The sequence below is a fragment of the Panthera uncia genome, chromosome E1, assembly GCF_023721935.1.
Source record: "Panthera uncia isolate 11264 chromosome E1, Puncia_PCG_1.0, whole genome shotgun sequence".
Lineage (NCBI taxonomy): Eukaryota > Metazoa > Chordata > Mammalia > Carnivora > Felidae > Panthera > Panthera uncia.
The window spans coordinates 56,116,823-56,144,678 of record NC_064814.1 but is presented as its reverse complement, the minus strand read 5'-3'; the positions used below and the strand labels follow the sequence as shown (position 1 = coordinate 56,144,678).

General features: G+C 51.8%; 1 protein-coding gene across 1 annotated transcript in view; it reads left to right on the top strand.

The window, feature by feature from the left end:
• DNAH2 (dynein axonemal heavy chain 2) overlaps positions 1 to 27,856 on the top strand; it is a 93,408-nt gene that overhangs the window by 10,930 nt on the left and 54,622 nt on the right. Inside the window, exons 5-20 of the mRNA XM_049635364.1 lie at positions 7,154 to 7,382; positions 7,948 to 8,058; positions 8,232 to 8,470; positions 9,681 to 9,872; positions 10,296 to 10,453; positions 10,877 to 10,964; positions 11,300 to 11,505; positions 11,863 to 11,992; positions 12,267 to 12,449; positions 13,261 to 13,475; positions 24,178 to 24,324; positions 25,351 to 25,507; positions 25,793 to 26,032; positions 26,344 to 26,532; positions 26,748 to 26,895; positions 27,144 to 27,336. Of these exons, the coding sequence (XP_049491321.1) occupies positions 7,154 to 7,382; positions 7,948 to 8,058; positions 8,232 to 8,470; positions 9,681 to 9,872; positions 10,296 to 10,453; positions 10,877 to 10,964; positions 11,300 to 11,505; positions 11,863 to 11,992; positions 12,267 to 12,449; positions 13,261 to 13,475; positions 24,178 to 24,324; positions 25,351 to 25,507; positions 25,793 to 26,032; positions 26,344 to 26,532; positions 26,748 to 26,895; positions 27,144 to 27,336 (2,825 nt within the window). The remainder of the gene's footprint in view (positions 1 to 7,153; positions 7,383 to 7,947; positions 8,059 to 8,231; positions 8,471 to 9,680; positions 9,873 to 10,295; positions 10,454 to 10,876; positions 10,965 to 11,299; positions 11,506 to 11,862; positions 11,993 to 12,266; positions 12,450 to 13,260; positions 13,476 to 24,177; positions 24,325 to 25,350; positions 25,508 to 25,792; positions 26,033 to 26,343; positions 26,533 to 26,747; positions 26,896 to 27,143; positions 27,337 to 27,856) is intronic.

Here is a 27,856-nt window from a genome sequence, read left to right as displayed (position 1 = left end):
ATAACGATAATGAAGGTGAACGTGGCCGAGTGCCGTGACACGATTTGGGAAATGTTCCAGATCAAACAAAAGCAAAAATAGCTTGCGGCTTTTTCCTGTACGTTGGCGTCAGGCAGCTACAAAACATCATGGAAAAAAAAAGAAAAGATCTCATTCGTAAAAGGAAGAGGAGTTTGCCAAAAATGTGTAGGATTTATATGAAAGAAAGCAAGTTTGTTGCAGGCCATGAAACCATGAGAGAAGGTTTGACTGAATAGCCATATCCTGTTTCTGGGTGGGAATCTTAATATTATAAAGATCCTTTATCTAAAAAGAAATGTACCATTTTAATGCAACTCCCACCACAGTGCCAAAGTCCCTAAATCCCTTACGTGAAGATTTAAAAATATATCCAGTCGGGACGCCTGGGTGGCTCAGTCGGTTGGGCATCTGACTTCAGCTCAGGTCATGCTCTCCTGGATCATGAGCTCGAGCCCCGCGTTGGGCTCTGTGCTGACAGCTCGGAGCCCGGAGCCTGCTTGGGATTCTGTGTCTCCCTCTCTCTGCCCCTCCCCCACTCACGTTCTGTCTCTCAAAAATAAACATTAAAAAATATGTATCCAGAAATATGCATGAAGAAGGAAAGTAATGTTGGAGAGTTGTGAATACGAAAATCTCTTCTAATTAAACTGAAGTAATTACAACAGAGCTGTACTGGGACAGGAACATACATTGATATGCAACGTTAAAGACACCAAGCACAGACGCATATATGTAAGCATTTTCTCTGAAAATTGCATTTAAAATCCGTGGGGAAGAACAGATCCTTCGGTGAATAGAATTGGGAAATATAGAAAAGTTTTCCATTAAAAATCGAATCAGCTGGGGAGAGCAGGGGGAAACAGGCAGATGTTGGTCAGAGGGCACGAGGAGATCAAAAGCAGAGGCCACAAAGCAAAAATACGCACATGGGACTACATCAAATCCAAAAGCTTCTGCACAGCAAAGCTTCTTCCATCAACAAAATGAAAAGGCAAACCTAAGGATTGGGAGAAAATATGTGTGAATCGTCTATCTGATACAAGGTTAATATCCAAAGTATATAAAGAACTCCTACGATCCAATAGCAAAAAGAACAGCCTGATCACAAAATGAGCAGAGGGATTGAAGAGACATTTTCCCAAAGAAGACCTACAAATGGCCAACGGGTGTTTGAAAAGGTGCCTCCATATCATCAATGGGAGAAATGCAAGTGAAAATCGCAGCGAGGTATCAGATACCACCTGACACTTGTCAGAATGGCCATCGTCAAATAGACTCCCAAGAGGCAGCAAATGTTGGTGAAGGTGTGCAGGAGAGGGAACCCTCGTGCACTGTTAGTGGGAATGTGAGTTGGTGCGGTCGCTCTGGAGAATGGGATGGACGTTCCTCAGAAAATTAAAAACAGGACTACCCTATGATCTGGCAGTCGAGTTGTGGGCATCCATCCAAAGGAAATGAAATCACTGTCTCAAAAAGATACCTGTACCCCACGTTCGTTGCAGCATTATTTACAATAGCCAAGCAATGGGAGCAGCCTAAGTGTCCACCGATGGATGAATGGATAAAGAAAGTTCCATGTACACACGATGGAACAGTATTCAGCAGTGAGAAAGAACAGAAGCCCGGGGCGCCTGGGTGGCTCAGTTGGTTAAGCAGCGGGCTCTTGGTTTAGGCTCAGGTCATGATCTTGTGGTTCATGGCACTGAGCCCCGCATCAGGCTCCACACCGACAGTGCGTGGAGATGGTCTCTGATTCTCAGTTTTTTTTCTCCTAAAAAAGTTAAAAACAGAAAGAAAGAAAAGAGAATCTTGCTACTTGCAATATCCTGGATGGAACTTGAGGGCATTATGCTGAAATAAGTCAGAGGAACGTAAATACTGTATGATCTCAGTCATGTGTGGAATCTAGGGGGGGAAAACCCCAAACTCACAGAAACAGAACAGATTGGCGGTTGCTAGAGTGAGGGGGTGGGCAGGAAGGGGAAATGGTTGAAGGCGGTCAAAAGATACAAACCTCCAGTTTTAAGAGAAACCAGTTCTGGTGATATAATGTACAACACGGTGACTATCGTTAGCAAGAGCACGTATTTGAAAGTTGCTAAGGGGGTAGATCTTAAAAAGTTCTCAAGATGAGACGGAAAAAATTGTAAGTGCGTGAGGTGACGGATGTTAACTAAACTTACTGTGATCATCACTTTACATATATCAAATCATGTTGTACGCGTTAAACTAACAGTGTTATCGGTCAGTTATATCTCAACACAACCGGAGGGAAAGGGTACAGTTTCATTTATGCAAGGTGAATGGTTCCGGAGATCTCTTAGCACGGTAACCACAATTACCATGTGTGTTCACCTGCAGTTTGCTAAGAGGGTACGTCTTCAGTGTTCTCACTGCACACACACATGCACACGAGAAGAAAAAGAAAAAAAGGGTACCTACCGAGATAGTGGATATATTCATTCGGTTGATTATGCTGATCATTTCACAGTGTATACATACATCAAAGCATCAGGTTGTATACCCTAAATCTATACATTTTCATTTGTCAATTATGCCTCAAGGAAGAGAAAATTTATTTGGTATGCTGAAATACATTCTAAACGAGATTACAGCCTTAGTTGTATGCTTCTGGGTCAAGATGGCCAGTTGAACTTCCTTAAAGAATTATTACTCTTGGGGTGCCTGGGTGGCCCAGTCGCTTAAGCGTCCGACTTTGACTCAGGTCATGGTCTCACAAGTTTGTGAGTTCAAGCCCTGTGTCGGGCTCTGTGCTGACAGCTCAGAGCCTGGAGCCTGGTTCGGATTCTGTGTCTCCCCCCTCTCATGCTCTGTCTCGCTCTTTCAAAAATAAATAAACATTAAAAAAATTTTTTTAAAAGAATTATTACTTTTGATAAAAGGAGCAAAAGGTAAAACCAGAAAAAACAAATAAACAACACCCAAGAGTAAAGAAGGAAAGAAGCATAATCTAATCTAAGAAACTTGATGAAGTGGGGACCAATGAAAGGTCTGTGCTCTGAGTGACAGAAATGTTCTTCCCAGGGGAATGGTGGACCCCCAGCAAGATGGGACCCTCAGGGCATGTAACAAAAACCTGAAAAGGAAGAAAGCGCCCAGGTATTTTCTCAGAGATTTTACGTTCTTTTGAAATTAGCCTGAACCACCCGCCCATCCCCTCATGCTATCCTCTTAGAGGGAATAAAGCGTAAAGTATGCGATCCTTTCACTTGGAGGGGGGAAAGAAACACGCTCTCCCAGCAGGACATCAAGGAGTCACCCACAGTCTGTTAGAGCAGAAAAGATGGGGTCACAGAAACTGCTCACGCATGTGGAAGGCGGAGAGGAATTGCGTGGCAACCGCAGGCATATTACATCCAGGGGACACAAATGGAACAAAGCAGACACAGGAGGAAAAGAGCCAAGCAGAAGGAAATTCCTCACAACAGAATTTGTGCTAGGAACAAACCTAACAAGAGCATGAATTCAATTTTTAAAAAGCTGGGAGGTGAAATGATGCAACATGGGAAATACATAAAACGGAGATTGCAAATTTTAGGAAATGAACATAGCAGCAGGTGACAAAACCCGGTAGGTTAGAAACAGCGAGGGACTGACGAGCGATCGCTGCAGACCCGAGTTGCCAGGGAAGAGAGGCTCGAGATCATCATAGTGCACGAGGAAGAGAAAGCCAATGACAACACGATTAAAGGAAAGTTAATAAGACAGGTGATCTAATATAGAGTGCCAACGAATGAGACAATAGAAATTTAAAGATAAAACACAAAGAATTTCCTTGACCTGCAGAAGGACCTGAATCTGGGAATTGGCAGAGCATACTTTTCTTCCACAAAATTTGTTACACAATGTTTAATGTCAACACACGTCTTAGGTAAGCTACTGAACTCCAAGGGAATTAATTCTTTGGGAACATCGCCTAGGTGGTATTCCTGCCAAGAAGATTTAACCTGCATCTAATACTGAGGAAACAATCAGATAAATCCAAGTTAAGGGACATTTTGGAAAACAACTGGCCTGGACTGTTAGAAAGATCAGTGCCATGGAAGAAAGAAAAAAAGAGGGGGGGGGGGGGGGGGGGGGCGCCTGGGTGGCTCAGGTCGGCTCAGATCATGGTCTCACGGTTCGTGAGTTTGAGCCCCACGTTGGGCTCTGCGCTGGTGGCATGGAGCCTGCTTGGTATTCTCTCCCTCTCTCTCTCTCTGCCCCTTCCCCATCTGCACTCTCTCTCAAAATAAGTAAATAAACTAAAAAGAAAAAGAAAAAGAAAAAAAAGGAAAAGACCGGAGAACCGTGTGGAATGCAAGGAAACTGAGGAGACACGGCTATGTGTGATCCTGGATTGGATCCTGGGTGGCAAAGAACAGCCGTATGTGACGTTATTTGGACCACTGGGGAAAATTGAATATGGATTGTGTATTATATCAAGTATTGTATGAAGTTCAGTCTTCTGAGTGTGTGATAATTATGGTGTTGGATGTGTTGGAGAATAGCCTTTTTCAGAGCTATACGCCAAAGTATTTAAGGGCGCCCTATCACGATGTCTACTGCTAACTCTCAAATGGCTCAGCTGGGAGAGGGAGCGAGCAAGAGGGTTCCCTCAAGCACAGATGTTGACAATAATGAATCTAGATGGAGGGTGTGCTGTTCATTGGATTTTTCTTGCAATTTTTCTATGAGTTGGAATTATTTAAAACACAAAAAATTGGGAAAAAATGACTTAGCCCTCGCCAAAAAACAAATAGTCTGCCACGAGGAAACATGAGGCTGGTCGCCCACTTCTCTGATCACCAGGAAGAACACACTCAGAGTTCTCTCGGAAGGACAGTGTGCCCCAAGGGTATTACACCCAGCCGAGATGGTCAAATACAATGGCAACAAAGAGGTGGTCATTTTCAATCTTGAAAGAACTCTACTTAAAAAAATATATATATTTATCATCAGTGGAAATCTATTCCATTAAGAAATGAACCAAATAGGGGCTCCTGGCTGGCTCACTCAGTGGAGCGTGAGACTCTTGATCTGGGGTCATGAGTTTGAGCCCCACGTTGGGTGTAGAGATTACTCAAAAATAAAATCTTAGAAAAGAAAGAAATGAACCAAATAAAGAACTCAGGAATAAAGAATCTAGGAACGTTCAACTCATTTAAATAAAGATTAATATTAGGGGTGCCTGGGTGGCTTAGTTGGTTAAGCATCCAACTCTTGACATTCAACTGACAGCCACCCAGGTGCCAAAAGATTTTATGTTTTTATTTATTTAATTTTTATTTATTTATTTTGAGGGGGAGGAGGGAGGGGCAGAGAGAGAGAGAGGGAGAGAGAGAGACTCCCAAGCAGGTTCAGCACTGTCAATGCAGAGCCCAGCGCAGGGCTCGATCCCATGAACCTTGAGATCATCACCTGAACCAAAATCAAGAGCCAGATGCTTAACTGACCAAGCCACCCAGGTGCCTCAAAGATATTTTATTTTATTAAAAAAATTTTAGTGTTTATTTGTGAGAGAGAGACAGTGTGAGCAGGGAAGGGGCAGAGAGAGTGGGAGACACAGAATCGGAAACAGGCTCCAGGCTCCAGGCTCCCAGCTGTCAGCACAGAGCCCGACGTGGGGCTCGAACTCACAAACTGCGAGATCATGACCCGAGCCGAAGTCGGACGCTCTACTGACTGAGCCACCCAGGCACCCCAAAGATATTTTTAAGTGATCTCTGTGCCCCAGATGGAGCTCAAACTCATAACCCCAGGTCCAAGAGTCACATGCTCTATTGACTGAGCCAGCCAGGGGCTCCTCCCCCGCCTTTTAAAAAGTTTTTATTTTAATCACCCTGTGCTCAGCATGGCAAGTGTTCTGCTTAATTCCTGTCATCTATTACACCCATCTTCCCGCCCACCTCCCCTCTGGAAAGTATCAGTTTCTTCCCTATAAAGTCTGTTTCTTTTCTCTCTCTCTTTTTTAAGTTTATTTATTTATTCTAGTACTCTCTACATCCAACGTGGGGCTCGAACTCACAACCCCAAGATCAAGAGTTGCATGCACTCTCACTCATACGTACCACACTTACACCACACACACAGGCAAACCACACGTATCCTAGAATCACGCCAATGTGCACCACACACGTACCGCACAATATACCACACACACTCACTAATCTTAACACGTACACACCAGTAATCCAGCACACAAAAGCCAGCTGAGCCAGCCAGGCACCCCAAGAGTCTGGTTCTTGGTTTGCTCCTCTTTCTGTTTTCCCCCTTGCTCGTTTTATTTCTTGAATACTGCACAGGAGGGAAATCATACGGTGTTACATATATATATCATTTTAAGAAAAATAATAGTGTTAAGCTTTAAAAAAAAAAAGAAAGACCCAAAATGCCAAAATTTAATTCTGGGCAGTGGGAAGATGGATGGTTATTAACTTCTTCTTTGTGCTTCATTTTCAGTTTTTGGAATGAACTAAATTGTAAAGAGTAGTCAAATGCACGCCCACACGAAAGGCAGATCTGATCTTAGGGAGGAATGGCCTTTCTGAGCATGTAGGGAAGTCAGGAACTTGAAAATTGTAAAGTTTTAACTACACGAAAGCTGTACATTTCTGGACGTGGGCAACGACAATAGCCACACAAACTCACCATTAACCAAGTTGAGGGGTAAATGGAAAATTGGGAGAGAAGTTTATGCAGCTGAAATGGAAACACCCAAGTCAACTGCCTGTTAATTCCATTCCTCTCCTTCCAGCTTTCCCTATACCTACAAGTGCTTCCCCCATTCTATCCCTTTCATTCCATCCCATCTGTCCAACATTTATGGAGCATCTAATGTGTCCCAGTCAACTGTACTAGGTTCCGGAACCAAGTTGGACAGAATACACAGTCCCTCCCTCCCTTCAAGACATGCTCTCTGCACTTCCTCCCTGTGGTTCTGGGTGTGGACTCTGTTATGTCCCCTGAAAGACACAGGAAGCACGCCGTGACACATTTGGAGAGGAGTCAGGATGCCCTAAGGGAACGTGACAGAGACCTCAGCCAGGCCTTCGTGATCGGCGCCTCAGATTCTGTGGGGTACCATGCTGGGGTCTGGACGCTGATCTCTGACCTACTGTCTTCCATGCAGACGCAGAACCAGATCGTCTACTTCATACGCCAGGCGCCGGTTCCCATCACTCCAGAGAACTTCGAGGCCACCGTGCAGTTTGGGACGGTGCGTGGTTCCTACATCCCGGCCCTGCTTCGGCTGCTCAGTGGCGTCTTTGCCCCTCAGATCTTTGCAAACGCAACCTGGCCCGAGAGTATTCGAAATCATTTTGCTTCTCACTTGCACAGATTCTTGGCCTGCCTGACAGGTGAGCGGAAAACCTCCCGTGCCTGGTTCCTGTCTGGGGCCCCACCGACGGGAGGGGCGAACGAGGCGGGTGGGAGATTCATCCCGAGTACCTGTGCGGCCCGGCACGGAGTCGGTGCCTGTGTGCGTTTGCTGAACGCGTGGGTCAGGGTGCAGAATTTGCCTCCCAGTACAGGTACGGTTTTCTGCCGTCGACGGTTGACCAGATCCGCTCAAACGTAAAGTTGGGTATTTCATGAGTACACGTGCGGTCAGGGGAAACGCGGGCGGTATGGGGCTCCTGGGGGGAGTGCATGCATCGTAGAAGAGAACGTTGAAGACGTGGTCCAGATCTTTGACCTTATTTTATGATAATCTCTTGTTTTACCTCAACGAGGTTTCCCTCTTGCCTTCTGTCATTTTCCCTCTTGATGTCAAAAAATGAGGAGTCGTAGTTTCTTTTGCCCGTTCTCCTGAAATCCCCCATACTTCCTGGGCCCTGGAATACCAACCACTGTTGGAACTGGGGTAGCATAAACTCATTCCCGTCTGTGAACTTCCGCGGTCCTTTCCTTTCCTTTCCGTAGATACTCGCTACAAACTGGAGGGGCACACGGTTCTCTACATTCCTGCAGAGGCCATGAACATGGAGCCTGAGGTGGTAGTTAAGGACAAGGAGCTGGTGCAGCGGCTGGAGAGTGAGTGGCTGCCGTTGCCAGTGTGTTGCGGGGCCCAGGGGACAGCAGAGGGGCAGCCCAGAGGCCGAGGAAGGAGCCGGGTTGGGAGGGCTGCGCGGGCGGCGGCGGGAAGGACACACGGGGGGGGGGGGGCGTTTAAAGACGCGCAAGAGGTTTTGTGCTCTCCCCCGCAGCCTCCATGATCCACTGGACCCGGCAGATAAAGGAGGTGCTCAGTGCCCAGGAGTCTGTGGAGATAGGAGAAAATTTAGGTCCTTTGGAGGAGATTGAGTTCTGGCGCAATCGGTGCATGGACCTGTCTGGCATCAGTAAACAGCTGGTGAAGGAGGGAGTGAAGCACATCGAGTCCATCCTGCACCTTGCCAAGTCGTCCTACTTGGCACCCTTTATGAAACTGGCCCAGCAGATCCAGGTTGGGGAGCGGGCCAGAGGATGGAGGCTTAAGGGGCCGCCCGGGGTGGGGGCTCAGCCGGTTAAGCGTCCGACTTCGGCTCGGGCCATGATCTCGCCGTTCGTGAGTTCGAGCCCCGCGTCGGGCTCTGGGCTGACGGCTCGGAGCCCGGAGCCTGCTTCGGATTCTGTCTCCCTCTCTCTCCGCCCCGCCCCTGCTCACACTCTCGATCTCTCTCTCTCACTCTCTCAAAAATAAATAAACGTTAAAAAAAAAAAAGAAAGGATAGAGGCTTAGCAGAAAGTGGACGGTGGTTGGGACAATATCAGGTGCTAAGGAGAAGGAGCCAGAGTAAGCATCCACCCAGTGTTTGGACTTGCACTTGCGGGGGGCGGGAGTACACAAGGAGGAAAACACAAGGTCCCAAGGAGCTTATGGTTTAATTAGGGAGACTGCAGTCAGTCAACAAATAAACACTGAGTACCTTCTATGAGCCCCACCCCTATAATCTGTCTCCATGAACCCCACCCCTACAGTCCAGCTCAGAAAATAAGGCTTCCACAAGACAGAATCACTAGATGGCATCGGGTCAAAGAGGAACCCATAGGGTTCAGCCAAGAGAATTGCAAGACAAACACTTAAAAAATAAATTTAATAAAGCGTGACGAGATGATTCTGTTAGCTTTGGGGACTCGCAGAAGGGCAGAGTGATCTGTGGAATACAGGCAGAGAAGGCGGAGGCCTTCTCTTCCCGGGCAGGATTTTGAGCTAGGTCTTAAGGGAACTGAGCCACAGCTACGTGGAAAAGTTTAGAACCCTGCTTGAGACCAGGGCGGTGAGGGATACTGGGTGAAACCGTGAGGGTGTGCGGTCAGTCGATGAACAGTTATTGAGCGGTGCGCGGTTCTGAATTCAGCTGGAGACGCTGGGAGGTCCAGGGAGATGGCGTGGACCATCCCTGAGCTCACAAACCCTGAGCGTAGGGAATCCCAGTCTGGTGGGAGAGATGGGACTCCCCACGAGAAAAGACACCAAGGCCCCGTGGTGGGAAGCACGAACCCAAGCGGACAGGTATGAACTCGGGTCTTGAGGGCCCACGGAGACCTGAGGTGCCTGGCTAGGCTCTGAGAGAGGCAGGTCAGGGCGGGGTTCCAGATGGGCAAACGGTGCTGGCTCTGGGCCGCTTCTTTCCAGCGGACGGGACTCACTCCCGGTTGGTCTTCCCTGCCAGGATGGCTTCCAACAGGCCCAGTCAAACCTGACGTTTCTGTCGATCCTGAAGGAGCCCTACCAGGAGCTGGCCTACATGCAGCCTAAGGACATCTCCAGTAAGCTCCCCAAGTTGATCAGCCTCATCCGCATCATCTGGGTCAACTCTCCCCACTACAACACTCGGGAGAGGCTGACCTCCCTCTTCCGAAAGGTGCGCGTTCCGCAGGGGCGGGGCGGAGGGCTTTAGCAGAGGGGCCCGATTCCCTGAGGAAGGGGCATCGCTAGGCAGAAAGTCTGCAGCTTCAGGCAGTGAGGAGCGGCCCGGGGGTGGGGGTGGGGGCCTGGGCTGGACAGCCTGCTTCCGTGGGGGGGGGAGGCAGGCGGCACAGACGCCCAGGCTGAGCTGGGCAGGAGGGGAAGGCCCTTGTTTTCTCATCTCCAAAGCCGGGCATGGCAGTGGGCGAGAGGGGGGTTTGGGAAGGGACGCCGGCTTTTGAGGAGCGGGACCCACGTTCCATCTGGGCTGACTGAGACGGGGCGCTGAGCCGGGAAGTGAGCCGGGCTGCGGCAGGGAGCGGCGGGGAAGGGGTGGGTGCCACTCGGGCCACCCATCCGCCCGTCCACCCGTCCGCAGATGAGCAATGAGATCATCCGCCTGTGCTGTCACGCCATCTCCCTGGACCGTATCTTCGAGGGCTACGTCACTTCCAGCAAGGAGGACCTCCAGGGCTGCATCTCGTGCTGCCAGGCCTGGAAAGACCACTACCTACAGGCTGTGCAGATGCATACCCAGTACGCCGTGCGTCCCCCACGGTCCCGTCTGTCACCCCTGCCACTCCCGCTGAGCGCAGATGTTTAAAGCCTACGGATTCCGGTTCCGAGACCCGGTCCCAGTTCTCTCGGGATGCAGATACTCTAGTGCCTCGCCCTGGCTCCTCCTCTCCCTCGTCCCGGGAATCCTTCCTGGCTCACTCCTCCTTTCTTGGATTTCTTGGCTTTCTTGGCCCGAAAGTCTGAAGTTCTAAAACTTCTAGAACGGAGATGCTTTGCCTCCTCTCTGCTTCTCCTCATCTTGCGTCTCCTCCCTTCAGGGCTCAGGAAAACTGCCTCTTGGGGTCCCCTTTTCTAAGGCCCCCCAGACCCAGGACTCCCAGTTGGAGCTTCGCGCAGGCCGTTTCCTACATTTTCATCCGGTCCACCTTTCTCTGGATGTAGGTTCTCCAACCGGGGCTGGGTCCTGGACCAGACCAGCATATTCGCTCAGGTGGATGCCTTTGTGCAGCGCTGCAAGGACCTCATTGAGGTGGGCAGACTGTCAGGGAGGGAGGGGCGGGCACAGTGGACCCCAGACCCCGGCCAGGGGCCGAGGAGACAGGGCAGAGGCTGAGCCGGGAGCTTACTGCTTGGACTCTGCATAACTGTGTGCCCCACCTCTGTCCCGTCCTTTTAGACCCTTGCCTGTAATCACTGCCCGGGTGTCTTCTAGTTCATTCTGCAGCCCCAATTCATCCCAGTAGCTCCTTGTGTCTGGTGGGTCCTCCCTGGTGTTTAGACATCTTGAGCCAAACCGAAGAGCTCAGGGCCTGCGAGGTCAGAAACAAGAGCAGGGAGGCCTGACGCTCGCTGACTTCGTTGTAGGTCTGTGACTGCCAGTATCATTTTGCCCGCTGGGAAGACGGCAAGCAGGGTCCCCTTCCCTGCTTCTTTGGGGCCCAGGGGCCCCAGATCACACGGAACTTGCTGGAGATCGAGGACATCTTTCATAAAAACCTCCATATGCTGCGGGCTGTCCGCGGGGGCATCCTGGATGTCAAGAACACGTCCTGGCACGAAGACTACAACAGGTGAGAGTGCCCCCCCCCATCCCGCCCCTGCCCCGGGCTGGGGAGGAGCGGGGTGGGGCGGGGCACAGGGGGCGGGGCTGGAGGAGGGCCCGCAGTAGGTGATGCTGGGCACACCCCGTTAACCAGTGAGAGCCTGTTTCCTCCACTAAAACAGAGGGCCTAGTGGTAGAACCCAACCTCACTGTATCGCTTTGCGGAACGAATGGAGTCGGGCACGTGACGCCCTTGGTGCCTGGCACCGGGGAGGCCCTCGGTATCAGCCCCGGGGGAGTCTCACTCGGGGCGTGGCCTTGAGGCAGGTGAGGGCGCCTGCCAGTCACCGGTCATCACGCTCATCACGCGTCTCTAACGGCGCAGGTTTCGTTCTGGAGTCAAGGACCTGGAGGTGATGACTCAGAACCTGATCACCTCCGCCTTCGAGTTAGTCCGAGATGTGGAGCAGGGAGTGTTACTGCTGGACACCTTCCACCGGCTCGCGTCGCGGGAGGTGCCGCCGCCCCCCCCCCCCCCCCCGCCCCGCCCCGCCCCGCCCGGCTTCTCCTCTGCCTCCTTCAGTTCTTCCTGATCCTTCCCGACTCCGTGCCACCTCCAGTCGTGCCGTCCCACGTCCCCCCCCGTCCTCCACTGCCAGAGCCTCTTCTTCCCTCTGCTCCCCGAGTTTCCACATGGCCCCGGGAGAAGGTGTCCTCCAGCTTGAGTCCCTGGGGGGGGACCCTGGATCCGCCGGGGCGCGGGTTCAGGCTCTCTCCCTTCTTCCTTAGGCCATCAAGCGCACCTACGACAAGAAGGCGGTGGACCTGTACATGCTGTTCAATAGCGAGCTGGCCCTCGTGAACCGGGAGCTGAACAAGAAATGGCCGTACCTGGAGCCCTACGTGGCCCAGTTCTCTGGGCAGGCGCGCTGGGTGCGGATCCTGCGGCGACGCATCGACAGAGTCATGAACGTGAGCGCCTGGCCTCTCCCCAGACTCGTTCTCGTGAGGCGGTGGAGGTTGGGGGCTGTGCCCCGTGCTGGCCGGGGACCCGCCCCGGGAGTTTCCCCAGAGCGTCTCCACGGTGGGAGGCCGGGTGGGCCGGGGGACTGGCAGGTGTGGGGCCCGGACAGGACGGGGCCGGAGCTTGGGATTCACAGCGTCGGCGGGCGTGATGGGTGGAACGTGAGTCCCGCTAGGATTTTCCTGTCAAGCTGGAGAGGAGGAGCCGGCCCAGCGTCTGGGAAGCTGGGCCGTCAGAGGAGGAATACGACCTTGGGCAGCTGTGGCCCTTGAAGGGCCTGGTCTAGAACAGCAGGCATGAAGAACCAGAAAAAACCCAACAACCTCTAAAGGGCAGTTTTGGGCGCGTAGGTCTAACGCTCTTGAGGTATCTGCCGTCGTGTGATTGGTTCTGGTGAGACCCAGGCGGCCTGCGGACAGCAGAGGCCGCTTCACGGTCGCTGAGCTGGGACTTGGGGAGGAAGGGCCTGTACTGGTTTTCAACGTCGTACCTCTTCTGTCCTCACCTCCCGTGATTTACTTTTTTTGCCAACTTCTCCTGACCCGAGTTTCCGTGCTTCCCCTGCGCGCTGCTGACTCCCTGGCCGCCTCCTGTCACCTGTGCGTGTGGCCCACCTCCCCCCCCCCCCCCCCGGGCGGTCGGGGCCGGCCTCCGCCGCAGGCCGCACCCCGTGTGGGCCCGCGGGCGGGGAGCCGGTGCCTCGGAGGATGGTGGCCAGCGGGCTCCAGCCACCCGTTGTCCCCCCCCCCCCCCGCTTAGTGTCTCTCTAGTGCCCACTTCCTGCCCCACATCGGGACCGGAGAGGAGAGTGTGCACGCCTACCAGCAGATGGTTCAGGCCATCGATGAATTGGTTCGAAAGACTTTCCAAGACTGGACGTCAACGCTGGACAAGGACTGTATTCGGCGGCTGGATACACCGCTGTTACGGGTCAGCCAGGAGAAGGCGGGCATGCTGGATGTCAACTTTGACAAGTACGGGACCCAGTCCCACCCCTTTCCCTGTGCTCGGCCGTCTCCCCCGCCGCTCCCTGCGCCCCGCTCTCCCGAGGCCTTAAGGCCCTGCCCTAGGTTCCTCGCGCCATTCCCGCTTCGAAGTCTCTCTTATGCTGTGATGTGCGTGCTGTCACTTCCTAACTTCAGTTCTGCGCTTCATCTCCAAAGCGCAGCCCCCGGTAACCCCCTGGGCCGGCGATGTAGGCGTTCGGCCACTAGATGGCCACGACGGCTCAGCTAAGTCATCCGACCGCGAGCCGAGGTGCGGGCTTTCCTGGGAATCCGTCAGGCCCTCTCCTACGGCTTTTACAGTGATGACGTTTTCAGGTTCCAGTGATTTAAAATGCAGTTAATTCATGTAATCGTTACTCGGAAAGATACACTCAGGGCCCTCTGTGTGCTGGGAACCGAGTTAGGCACTGGGACCGTGTCAGATGGCAAAGCCTGTGCCCTCTGCCACTCTGGAAGGGAACTGGGGCCATACTGCCTTCCGTTCCGTAGAAGATGCAGACGGGAAAAATAAAGAAGGAGCTATGCAAGACATCTGTCTGTAGAGATTGCAAGCCTTCTGGTGACAGTTTTTTCTTATTTGGAAGGAAGTAACTTTCCACTTGATTGGTTTGGCTCCCTCTTGTCATCAGCCAGGCCCTGTGATAAGAGCTGCTTCCTGGGCTTCTAAGGCTGTTGCCACAGGCACTGGCTTTACCTCCCAGAATGTCCTTATTTGTTGGGCACGCGTGGCAGGGGCTCTGCTAGAGAAGGCCTGCGTGGAGATGGAGTCCGGGGTGGGGGGTGGGGGTGCGGACGGAACTAACCAGGGGGAGAGGTCACGTCGTGGTCGAGGAAGGAAGGGGAGACCCAGGCAGTCGTTGAGAAGGGCAGAGACGCTCGAGGCCGGATGTGAGTGTTGTGCTGGGGAGGGGCGTCAGACAACGGCTTTGCTCAGGCTCGTGAGTTTTGGAGGTGAAACCAAGCAGGATCCTAGAAAAATGGCTTCATACATCAACACCCCGCTTTGGACGAGACAGAGGGGGAGGCCGGGCTTACCCCGGCCGTGACATTTGCAGGCGCGTAACGGGGCTGGATCTGCAGGGCGCATTGTCCCGTCAGGCTGGGTGCTCCCGAAGGCGCCGTGTTGGGAGAGGCGCCCAGACGCACCTGGCCTTGCAATGACACGAATACTTAACCTGCGCGGCCGGATGGTTGTCCTTTCCCCCGGAATTCAAGGCCTGCCTTCACGTGACGGAATTTTCTAAAGTCCCAACGATCCATATGTACATTTTGAGCGTGAGAGAGGCCGTAGGTAAGCATGGGCTGGTGGCTCTGCCTCGGCCCCATCCTCAGGGCCAGACACAGCAGGGTCTCACCGCGGGAGGCCACAGGTCTGCCTCGTGACCTCAGGCAGGCCGCCAAGCTCCTCTGGGCCTGCGGTTCCTTATCTACCCGAAAAATCCACTTGCGAGACTGTCATGAGGAGAGCTGGCTTGTGTGGCAGCCCTCCCAAAGAACAAGCAATAAACACTGTTTTCCTTTCAGGAGAATTGCCCGTAAAACTCGGTGAACACAGTGTATTCGAAGCAAATTTAGCAAGGTGGTAGAATACGTAATTTTATTATTTTTTAATAATAGTTTTGATTTTTAAAACAGTCAAACCTTTTACAAGGGGTGATGTGAGGTACACGTTACAAAATTGACAAGTTGCACTAGGGTAGAGAATGGAGAATCTCGCTCCACGGCTGCCCCCCCTCCCCCGGCTTGACTCAGTTTCTCTTTACAGAGTCAGTGTTACCAGTTTCTTGTGTAACATTCCAGAGATAAGAGTCTATATGGACATAAATAGCTTTTTTTATGTAAATAGTAGCATGCTATCTACGCTGTTTTGTATATCCAAAGTGTTTTCAAAATGATTTTTTTTTTTCCCATTATAAAATCATCAACAATTGTAGAAAGTTTGCAAAATGCAGGGAAGTAGAAGAAAGGAAAAACATTTCCCCAAAGACAACCCCTCTTAACAGTTCGGTATGTTTTTTTCCACTTTTTTTTTTTTTTTTTAAACATTCATTTATTTTTTGAGAGACAGAGACAGAGTGTGAGCAGGGGAGGGGCAGAGAGAGAGAGACACACACAGAATCCGAAGCAGGCTCCAGGCTCTGAGCTGTCAGCACAGAGCCCAACGCGGGGCTTGAACCCACGAACTGAGAGATGGTGACCTGAGCCAAAGTCAGTCGCTCAACAGACTGAGCCACCCACTCACCTTTTTCCACTCTTTTTTTTAACCCCCTACTTAATGTATTTGTGTGTGTGTGTGTGTGTGTTTTATTTTTAAAATCTTTAGTGGGTATTTTATTTTATTTTATTATTTTATTTTTTTAATTTTTTTTTCAACGTTTTTTATTTATTTTTGGGACAGAGAGACAGAGCATGAACGGGGGAGGGGCAGAGAGAGAGGGAGACACAGAATCGGAAACAGGCTCCAGGCTCCGAGCCATCAGCCCAGAGCCTGACGCGGGGCTCGGACTCACGGACCGCGAGATCGTGACCTGGCTGAAGTCGGACGTTTAACCGACTGCGCCACCCAGGCGCCCCATGGGTATTTTAAAATTATAAAAATTGTGCATGCTCACTATAAAAAAAAAACACAACAAAAACTTGACGTAGAGGTATATACAGGAAACTGAAAAATCCAGCCCCCAGCCCCCTGCTCCCTAGAAGTAATCCTGATTACCATGTAATTAAAAATAAACACCACACACAAAATAGAATCACCCTGTAAACAGGATTTTTGTAACCTGCTGCTTTTTAAGGGTTAACAAGGTGCATGGGGGGTTTTCGTTCTGTGTGCGGAGAAGTATGTTTTCCATGGTTTATAGCATCCCATAGTTTGGCTTATAAGTTGTTGTACAGCTTCTGTAAGGTTTGTGAATAGTTTCTAGCAGAGGATTTCAAGCGGGCCTCCTGTACCTTGTTGCCACCCCTCCACAGCGTGTGTTTGCCTGATGTCCGCACATCCTGTCCGTCGGGGAGAAAACTTTCCTGGGTGCTGTGACCACCTCCCGTCAAGGAGCATGTTTGATACTCATCTAAACTGCCATTTGCATAATCTTTATAGCAGAGCTTTACAAGGCAGCTTCGGGCCAAGTATTTATGGCCTAGGTTTAACTGAAACCCAAATAACGGCCAGACGCTTCTTCCAGAGAGAAATGATTCCTCTGGAGTTGTTTTCCAGAGGGATCTGTCAGAAGCTGCTTTACATTTTTGTGGTTTTAAGATAAAACTGCCTCAGTAAATAACGTATGGGGCAAAAACAAAAACAAAAAACAAAAAGAACAAAAAAAAAACCCCCAAAAACCAAACCCGTGATCGTAGAGAAGGACTTTGAAGAGTCTGGGCTCATCAAGCCAGCAGAGAAATCCGAGGTGGTTTCAGCTCTTCTGAAGCATCACTGCTCCCCGGACGGGGGTGCAGACGACTGTGTATGAGGCTCACTCTCCTGGGCTCACGGTCTAGATAAGATCTCGAAATAAGCATGCTTCTCAGATGGCCTGACTGTTGCGCAGAATTTCCTGCCTCTGCCTTAGTTCTGGGAGCCTTCCAGTCCCTAATGGCACCTGTTTTATTTCACCGGGGGCTTTGTTATCCCACCTTATATCCCAAATATTTGAACTCCGGAGTCTGAATTGGCTTTGGCCGACGTTTTATGGCCGGACCAGCCTTACAGACTGCACTTAACTCAAACATATCCCAGATGCCGCCTGTCCCCTGGCTGAAGAGAGCTGTGTTATCACAGTATACACAGCAGACGCCTCTGTGCAGCGCGGTGTCCCCAGAGCAGGACAGGGGCCACGGGCGTCTGTCAGTGTTCCGGGTGTAGGGCTTTGACTTCCTCCTTTCCTCCCAGCCACGCGGGGCCTTCTCTCCGGGGTCAGTTCATTCTGGGCTGTCAGCACTAGCCTCGGCTGGCCTCACTTTCCTGCCTCTACTGCCTGACCAATGCTGTGGGGATGAATTATGAAATATTTTACAGAAATAATTTCCCAGACTATTTTTTTTTTTTTAAGAAATTTTCTTTGTCAGGGGCTCCTGGGTGGTTCAGTTGGTTAAGTATCTGACTCTTGATTTCAGTTCAGATTATGATCTCGTGGTGAGTGGGTTTGAGCCCCGAGTCAGGCTCTGTGCTGACAGCTCGGAGCCTGGAGCCTGTTTCAGATTCTGTCTCTCCCTCTCTCTCTGCCCCCCCCCCCCCTTTCTTTCTCTCAAAAATAAATACAGGTTAAAATTTTTTGAAAAAAATCTTGTCAAGATGAGGAAATGAAACATTTTGATGCGCTGGTGGGTAGTACGTGCTCAAGCGGGCTGGCTGTGGTGTTTAGGGAGACAAATTCAGGGCCTCCAGCTTGAAAAACAGAGGAAGATATGCTTATGCAGCTCGAAATATTCCCACATATGTTTGTACCCCTCTATCCTAACCTCTAACCCATCTACAATTTTTTTAATGTTTATTCATTTTTGAGAGAGAGAGAGAAAGAGACAGAGACAGAGCGTGAGCAGGGGAGGGGCAGAGAGAGAGGGGGACACGGAATCCGAAGCAGGCTCCGGGCTCCGAGCTGCCAGCACAGAGCCCGACGCGGGGCTCGAGCCCACAAACCGCGAGATCATGATCTGAGCCGAAGTCGAATGCTCAACTGACTGAGCCCACCCCCCACCCCAGGCGCCCCCTCCCCTACAATTTTTGACTAAGTCAGTATCTAGTGTTTATCTTAACATGACTCTGTTCGTATCGTTGACCACCGAGCCGAGGAATTTTCTGTTACAGTTCTTTCCTCGCTTGTCTGATGTGTCACTCTTCTTGGAGTTAATAATTACCTTGCTATTTTTGTTAGCACACCGTTCACCACCGTGACTTCTCCGGGACCAGCCATATTTTTCCTTCCTCCCTGACTGTAAGGTGGGTTGTGGGCATCATGTTTTTCTTGGGAGTTTCCCTTGCTGGACCTCCCTTTCCTCCTGCTGTAGGACGACTCTTTGGTTTCGAAGGCCTGCTCCGCAGGGGGGAAGGCAGGGGCAGCCCCCGTGCCCCCCCCCCCCCCCCCACCCCCGGCCTCTTTTGTTGGATTTCCTATTTCCTTGTCTTCCTCTCTCTTGGTTTGTACCCTTGTTTTGGTGGAGCACACTCTTTAGTAGCTTTCTGAGAAATGGTGCACGGGAAGCAAATGTTTTGAGTTCTTATGTGAGTGACCACGGTGGTTTCCTGCCCTCTACCTGTCGGGCGTTTGGCTGGACTTGGAGTGCCGGATTAAAAGTAATTTTCCTTTTGTTTTCACCTCTTTTACTTTGGAGGCTGTCCTTAGCTGCCTGGTAATCCACTGTTCATTCACATTGGAGACACTCTCCTTCGCTTGAAAATAATTTCCCTCGCCAGAAGTTTGCTCTCCCGTAGAGGTGAAAATATAATCCTTTGCAAAACTTCAAATGTGATATTATTTTCTTATACTGTCATTTCAGTGCTTGCCTGTAGAACAGACACAAAACGTTCTGGAATTTTCACCTCGATATTCTTCCAAGTAACATTTCAGTAATATTCAGAACATAGAGTTTTGTGAGAGCATCTTCAGATTGTGGGGCTTTTTGTTGTCTGTGATTAAAAAGTGCAATTTAAAGGAAGGAAGGAAGGAAGGAAGGAGAAAGGAAGAAAGAAAGAAAAAGAAACCACACGGATTTTTTTTTTTTTAATTTTTTTTTTTCAACGTTTTTTATTTATTTTTGGGACAGAGAGAGACAGAGCATGAACGGGGGAGGGGCAGAGAGAGAGGGAGACACAGAATCGGAAACAGGCTCCAGGCTCCGAGCCATCAGCCCAGAGCCTGACGCGGGGCTCGAACTCACGGACCGCGAGATCGTGACCTGGCTGAAGTCGGACGCTTAACCGACTGCGCCACCCAGGCGCCCCGAAACCACACGGATTTTAAAAATCAGGTCATTTTTATTCAAGGTTTTTTATTTTGAAAATATTCTATGTTTCCTTCTGGTATTTTATTCTTTACATTAGATGTTTGATCCATTTGAAATTTATTTTGATGGAGGGAGACAAGTTCAGGGGCAACTTGGGTGGTTGTTTTTTTTTTTGTTCAGTCCCCAGGTGGCTGGCCAGGTGACCTGACCTCATTTACACCATAAAACAAATTCCCGAATAGAATTGTGTGTCTATTTTGGGATTCACCATTCTGTTCTGGTCTCTCTGTCTGTCTGTCTGTCTGTCCATAGGAAGGACCAAACTGCTTACTTACTGACCTCATTGCTCTCCCTTTTCAGAATTTTCCGGGTTATTTTTAGTATTTATTTCCCGTAAGAACTTGAGAATCAATCTGTGTAATTCCACAAATAGTTCTGTGCCTATTTTTATAGGAACAAGGATTGGGTTGAATTTATAGGTTAATTTAAGAAGAATGAACATCTTTAAGATTTGAGTCTTTTCTACCCAAGAATAGCATTTTTTCTTTCAATGTATTTGAATCCATATAAAATGTCTATAAATCGTTTTTTTCCAAATAAATTAACCAGTTAACAAGAAACGTCATAATATATATAAAAATTTGTTTGCATACAAATGTTACATATAAATATTTCTTGTTAATTTGTTAATCATTTTATTTATCTTATTTTATTTTATTTTATTTTATTTTATTTTTTTAATGTTTATTTTTGAGAAAGAGAGAGAGACACAGAGCGAGTGGGGAGGGGCAGAGAGAGAGAGGGAGACACAGAATCCGAACCAGCCTCCAGGCTCTGAGCTGTCAGCACAGAACCCTACGCAGGAGCTGGAACCCACAAGTGATGAGACCATGACCTGAGCCAAAGTCGGACGCTCAACCGACTGAGTCACCTGGGCGCCCTGTACTTTATTTTTCTTGCTTTAATTGTCCTGGGTCTCTTTTCCTCCACGATAATGTTCAACTGGTTACAGTTTTTCTATTGGAAGACTGCGATTTTAATAAGCTAATTCTGTATCCAGCCACTTTTACAAATAATCTCATGGTTTAAACTAGTTTTCCCCTCCAAATAGCATTTCTTGTTGTGAGGTGTATCGTGCACACAGACAAGTACTTAAAGCTTATGCTACCACCTTAACAAACGGGCATGAAATAAATGCCCTGGCAGCGATGGCCCAGCTCACGGAGAGCACGTTGCTGGCAGTTCAGAAGCCTCCCATCTGTAATTATTTCTCAGTTGAATTAGTCGTCAGCGCTTAAAATGCAGGTGATTTGATATGAAAACTGGCTTTCTGGCCTCTCTTGAAGAGTCAGACCCTGCACTCAGGCTGGGCTGGGCCCCTCTCCTTCCCACCTGGTGGCCCCGTGCCTGGAGCCTTGACTCTTTTAGATGACCTTGCGCTGTTGAACGCAACTTTAGGCCGATGTCAGCTGCCACCGAGTGTCGCACGTGGGGGACATGTGCCTTGGGGACGGCGGAAGTTCCGAACTTTGCTTTGACGGTAAAACCCGACCAAGTCGGTGGTTGGTTGGATGCTGGAAGGTGAGGCTCTGGTTCAGGCAGCAGGACGGCGCTGTTCCCTGAGACAGGGGCTCCCCCTCCTGACCCCCAAGTGCAGAGCGCACGATGAGCCTGTTTCTGGACGTGTGCAAGGCACTTGGGGCAAGGTGGGGAGATATCCAGGAGGCCGTTGGGCATACGAGCCTAGAGCTCACGTTAGCTCTATAGATCTGGGGGCCAGCAGCTTCTAGAAGGCAGCTGAAGCCTTGGGCACGGACAGGATCATCCCAGGGAGAGCACTGGACGTGCAGGACTTCCAGGAGCCTTCGCTCCTGAAGACAGTGTGGAGTGTCCAGTGCCTAGCTGAGTGGTATTTCCAGGGGACACTAGAAAGAGAAGGACACTTCTACAGCCAGGCAGGGCAGCCACAAGGAAAGCTGTGGCCCAGGAGCGAGACAAGAGCGTGTCCAAGGACGGCGAGGCAGGGAGGAGTCCAGCATGAGGTTCAGGCCTGCAGAGAGAGGAGGCAGGGCCAGGCCTGAGGAGGCCGGCAGGGTTTGGTGACAAGATGTCTGGGGGAGACTTGATGCGGGCAGGTGTGGAGGTGAGGGGACCGAGGAGTTTGCGAGGACAGTTCTGTGTGGAAGGCGTGTGGTAAAGGGGCGGTAATGGGGTGCAGGGCGCGGTACCCGTGGGAGGAGGTGGAGTCCGGGCCAGGTGGGGAGAGGAGGGTGGGTGTGCGTGTGTTGGTTTTGTTTCAGTTCTTCCAAGATTGTAGGAACTCGGCCTTCCCTGACTGTTGATGGACGGAGCTGGCAGGTCGAGGAAGCAGGAGGACCCCGGGTTAGGATGCGGAGCCCAGGAGGAGGGTCAGCCTTGGGTGGGAGGAGGGCTTCTTCTGTCAGAAACGGGAGGAACCCTGTGTGTGATGCGAGTACTCGGGCTCGTAGGGTTCGTAGCAGGAGTGCTCGAACACCAAGTGCTCGCCTCATGGCTCCTGGATCTCTGTGCTGAAGGAGGTGAGGCTTTCCACAGAGACGGGGGCAGGGGGGTAGATCTGAGAGAGTGGGGAGGCTCTGGTGTGACAGCAGGAGGGAGGGCAGACCGGGGAGACCTCCAGGATGCAGGGTAGAGGGCCCTCGGTGCGCCCATCTGTGTGGTCCCGCCTCGCTCGGCCGCCATCCGGGTGCGCAGCGGGGATGACGACAGATTTAGCCAGGGTGGGGGTTCCGCCAGGTGGCTTACACTGATGAGCCAGCCAAGCCGGTGAGGATGGCAGGAGGGCGGTGGAAGTGACAGATGGCAGGGTCTGTGGTGGAGGAGGCAGTGATGGGAGGGGACACATAGCTGGGAAGAGAGCCCAGAGTCAGTGGTCTGAAGGTGTCTGGGAGGTCAAAGAGCAGGTCCTTTGGGAGGGCTTGAGGGCTAGTCCCTGGACAGGGGTGTATGTGGGGGGGGGAGGCAGCTGGGCTCCGGCAGAGCCGAGTCTGAGTGGCTGATCCCCGAGGTGGAGGACACAGGACCTGGGAATGATGGCTGGCTGGAAGAGAAGGGGTTGAAGCTCACTGGGTAGGAGGGCCACAAATGCAATTAAAATTTCTCTGGCATTTGGGGCGCCTGGGTGGCTCAGTCAGTTGAGCGTCCAACTTCAGCTCAGGTCATGATCTCACGGTTTGTGGGATGGAGCCCCGCATCGGGCTCTGTGCCGACAGTTCGGAGCCTGGAGTCTGCTTCGGACTCTGTGTCTCCTCCTCTCTCTGCCCCTCCCATGCTCATGCTCTGTCTCTCTCTGTCTCTCAGTAACAAATAAACGTTAAAAAAAAATGTTTTTTAGATTTCTCTGGCATTGTGTTTAACAAAGGAACAAGAAATAATTGAAATCAAAGTTTTAAAAAGTTTACTTGTTTATTTTCAGAGAGATAGAGCACAAGTTGAGGAGTGGCAGAGAGAGAGAGGGGAGAAAATCCTAAGCTGGCTCCTCTCTGTTAGTGCAGAGCCTTTTGTGGGGCTCGAACTCACAAAACTGTGAGATCATGACCTGAGCCAAAACCAAGAGTTGGACACTTAACCAGCTTAGCCCCCCAGGTGCCCCTGAAGTCAATTTTAATACTCAGGCCAATATTCCCCAAGTATTATCATTCCAGCATGTAATATAAAACTTACTAATGGTGAGTTTTCTATGCTTTTTTTTTCCCCCTTGCAAAGTCCTCTCTGTCTTCCATCTCTGTGTTTTTTTCTTTACTTCTCAAGAAATTTCTGTCAATTTTATTGTTAATGGGCTTGTTTTCTGCTATCACCTTTAATTTCCAAGAACCATTTAGGTGTTCCCTTCTAAAGCATCTTGGTTTTGTTTCACGGATATTCTTTTGTATCTTTTATCTCTCTCAGGGTGTTAGCGACAGTTGCGTTTAGTTTTCTTACTTGGTGTGCACAGTCTTCTTTCTGTGGCCTCTGTCCCATCTTATTTCCTTCTCGTTGCCTTTTGTGTTTTCCTTCCTCTGTTTGTTTTGGTTCCTGCCTTTTGTGCCAGGAAGGACAGAGCCTAATGTTTTTTGATCCTTGGTTGTCCATATTTAAGGACAGGGAGCTGGAAAGCAGATTGGATGCTCGGCTGAGCAGGTGAGCAGGTAGTGGGGCTAATCAACAGTGAGCCTCAGGTTTATCTGGTGGGCTGTTTTCAGGGGACTCCTGAGATCACTGTCCTTGGGACTTGACCTCTCAGGCTGGCCAGAGGTCACAGAAAACAGTCTGAGTGGCTCAGTCGGTTGAGTGTCTTGACTTTGGCTCAGGTCATGATCTCACTGTTTTGTGTGTTTGAGCCCCGCATCAGGCTCTGCATTGACAGCGTGGAGCCTGCTTGGTTCTCTCTCTGCCCCTCCCCCGCACATGTGCGAGTACATGTTCTCTCTCTCTCTCAAAATAAATACATAAACATTTAAAAAAAAACAGGAAAAAAAAGAAAGAAAATAGTCTTTCAAACTTTGTTCTGGAGGGTGCTGATCCAGTGGCCTGAGAGCCGGTTGCTGGGTGGGGAAAAGAAAGCAGGGGGGGTCTTAACATTCATTGTGCATATGGGCCCTTAATGTCCCCTTCTGTCAGTATGTTACCCTCTCCTTCAGCTGGGCCTGGGGTCCCCAGTCTAGGTCAGGCACTTGAGCTGCTTTGCTTTACTTCCCCCCACCCTTGCCCCCAGGTCCCTGCTGATTCTCTTTGTGGAGATCGACTACTGGGAAAGGCTGCTCTTTGAGACGCCCCATTACGTGGTGAATGTCGCTGAGCGAGCAGAGGACCTGCGCATTCTTCGGGAAAACCTGCTCCTGGTGGCTCGAGACTACAATCGGTAAGGCGGCCTCCCGCATGCACTCTGTGCCCCCTCTGTGTCTTATCTGCCCCATGATGTCATCTAGCTCCTACACTATCTGTCCTTTACCTTTTACTGGCTCAAAAAAAAAAAAAAAAAAAAAAAAAAAAAAAGCTTTCTCCTATTCTCTGGTATGGCCCCGTGATTGCTCCTGGCCCTTGCTCTTATCTTCTAGCTTCAGAGCAGAGGGCAAAAACAACCGCGTCCCCTGCAACCCCACAGGGCACTTGGACCACGTAAATCGCGGGCCTAGGTCACTTTTCCAGGAATGAAACTGGGGGCATTAGGATTACGAGCACAGTGTCATATCAGATGTGTTGAATCAAGGCCGTGTTGGCACCCCGTTTCTTGATACCCTTGGCACTTGTCTCTGGAGTGAGGCTTTGTTCTGGGACAGGTACCTTTCTGGGCCCGGTTAAAGCCCAAGTGGGTGGAACCACAGTTCAAGTGTCTGTCTAGAACCGCACTGTCCAATATAGTGGCCACCAGTCGCACGTGGCTCTATTTTTTTTAAATAAAAAAAATCTTTTGATGTTTATTTATTTTTGAGAGAGATAAAAAGACAGAGTGCAAGTAGGGGAGGGGCAGACACAGCATCGGAAGCAGGCTCCAGGCTCTGAGCCGTCGGCACAGAGCCCGACGCGGGGCTCGAGCCCGCAAACCGTGAGATCATGACCTGAGCTGATGTTGGACGCTTAACCGACCGAGCCACCCGGGCGCCCCAGTTTCTATTTTCATTAATTAGTTGGAATTAAATAAGAATTTTAAATTGAGCTGTTCACTCGCACAGGCCACATGTCAAGTGCCCCACCACCACATGTGGTTAGTGGTGACCCTGCTGGACAGCACAGACTGTAGAAGGGTTTCCATTATCGCCAAGAGTTTTATTGGAAAACACAGCCCGGCTCGCGAACTTTCAGATTTCTCCACCGAGTGTCCTGGTGTGGGGGAGGGGTCTGCAGCGTGTGTGTGTCCGGCCGGCTGCCAGCCTTCCCTCGCACACAGGATCATCGCCATGCTGTCCCCAGATGAGCAGGCCCTCTTCAAAGAACGTATCCGATTTCTGGATAAGAAGATCCGCCCTGGACTCAAGAAACTGCATTGGGCCTTGAAGGGGGCCAGCGCCTTCTTCATCACGGAGTGCCGTATCCACGCCAGCAAGGTGGGTCATGGTCCTGAGACTCGGAGGGTCTGTGAGGCTGACCCAGAGGCCGCTGCATGAATCATCGGGGCCCGAGTCTCGGGTGGTGGCGGAGAGACAGAGAGAGGTGTGTGTGCTTAGAGGCAAAGCGTGCTCAGGGAAGGACCTGTCCTTTGTTCTTGTTTTTGTTTTTCACATCAGCCACTCTAGCCAGAGGACAGGTGGGGGGGCTCGGGCTAAGCGGGGAGGGTCTGTCCCCACGCTGAAGCCGTGAGTCTCTCCCCCACGGGTGTGGTCTGCCCACAGGTGCAGACCATCGTGAATGACTTCAAGGCCTCCACTCTGACCATCGGCTGGCGAGCCCAAGAAATATCCGAGACGCTGCTGGTGCGCATCAGCGGCAAACGGGTGTACAGGGACCTGGAGTTCGAGGAGGACCAGAGGGAGCACCGGGTGGCCGTGCAGCAGAAACTGATGGGCCTGTACCAGGATGTGGTGGCCATCATGACCAACTCCTACGAAGTCTTCAAGAACGACGGCCCTGAGGTGGGGGTCCTCTGAGGTGGGCGTCCTCTGGGCGGGGCTTTGTGGCTCAGCGAGCCCCCCCGCCCCACCCCGCCGGGGCCACCGGACCTGTCTCGCGGTTTCTGCCTCCTACCCTTAGTGGGTGCTTCTCAGATGTCCCGTTCCAGTCTTGGTTCCGCCCAACCTTCCGCCTTTCCAACCTTCTTCCTTCGGGACTCCGCATCCTACGGGCTCGTTTCCTTCCCCGCTGGCTGGTTCTCGTCTCCCAGGACCTGCCCTGTGTGTCCTGAGGGTTTCCCTGTCCCCCCCCCCCCCCCCCCGCTCCCCGCCAGATCCAGCAGCAATGGATACTGTACACGATTCGCTTGAACCGCATGATGGAGGATGCCCTGCGCCTCAATGTGAAGTGGTCACTGTTGGAACTGTCCAAGGCCATCAACGGGGATGGAAAGGCCATGCCCAACCCGCTCTTCCGAGTGCTGGTCATCCTCCAGAACGACCTACAGGGAGGTGTGGCGCAGGTGGGGGCCGCTACCTACCCCTATCGTCCACAACTCCAAACTTTATTTTCCGTTTCCCTCGATCCTGAAACTTGGCCCTTGGCCTCGACTTTATCCTGAGGGCCTCGGGGGCCCATGCTGAGGTGTTTTTCCACCTTGCCAGTCCTGGGGCTGGTCTCCTCCACGGCCTGTGCTGAGGCCGCCTCCGCTGTGCTCCCCCCCCCCCCCCCCCGCAGGTGGAATTCTCACCCTCTCTGCAGACCCTGGCGGGCGTGGTCAACGACATTGGCAGCCACCTCTTCTCCACCATCTCGGTCTTCCGCCACCTCCCTGAAATTCTCATCAGGCGCAAGTTTCAGCGCGACCCCATCCACGTCATCGTGGGTGAGTGGGCGGTGGGGAGGGCGCCGGGCGCAGGGGCGTCAGGGGCTCGGAGGGCAGGGTTGGGCGGGGCCGGCAGGAGAGGCCAGGGCCGCTTCCGGACACGCGGGGGGCCGGGGAACCCGGGGTGGGGGTCAGACCAGGGAAGGTGGCGAGGGCGGGCCGCGGCAGGCGGAAGTTGGGGGACTAACGCCCGGGGGCTCCGGGACCGGGGCGGAGGTGAGTGCGGCGCGCTTTGCTGGCTCTTGAAGAGCGAGACGAGGACATCAGGAAGATCCAGGCCCAGATAAGCGGCGGCATGGCCAGCAACGCGAGCCTGCTGCAGACCTACCTCAAGACCTGGGACTTGTACCGGGAGATCTGGGAGATCAACAAGGACTCTTTCATCCGCCGCTACCAGCGCCTCAACCCCCCCGTGTCTTCCTTTGATGCCGACATCGCCCGGTGAGGAGCCGAGGTGTCCGGGAGGCGCAGAGCCCCGGGCACGGGGCTGGGCTGGGGAGCGCCGCCGAAGCGCGTGCCCTCCGCTCCGGGCGAAGACCGCCAACCGGCAGGCGGCCCGTGCCCCCTGGGCCCCCAGGGTCCTGGGAAGCAGGTGTGACCCTTTCCTACCTGCCAAGGTTGCGAGGTCATCGAGTATACGAGAAAGCGCCTCGCGGGCCCCGAAGCCCCGTGCGGAGGTGCTCATTACCCAGGCTTCAGGGGGTGAGGGCCGTGGCTCAGGCATGCGGGGCGGTGGGGTTGGAAGGAGAGGGAGTCCAGCCGGGACGTCAGGAGAGGCTTCGTGAAGGGGGTGACGGGAGTCTGGGCTCGCCCGAGTGGGCAGGGTTTCCACAGGCAGACGTGGGCAGCAGGGAGGGCATTCCGGGCGGAGACAACAGCGCCCGAAAGGCATAAAGACGGGAACACGTGAGCGTGTTCAGCAGGGAGCGAGCGGTCTCGGACACAGGTACAGGAGCGGAGG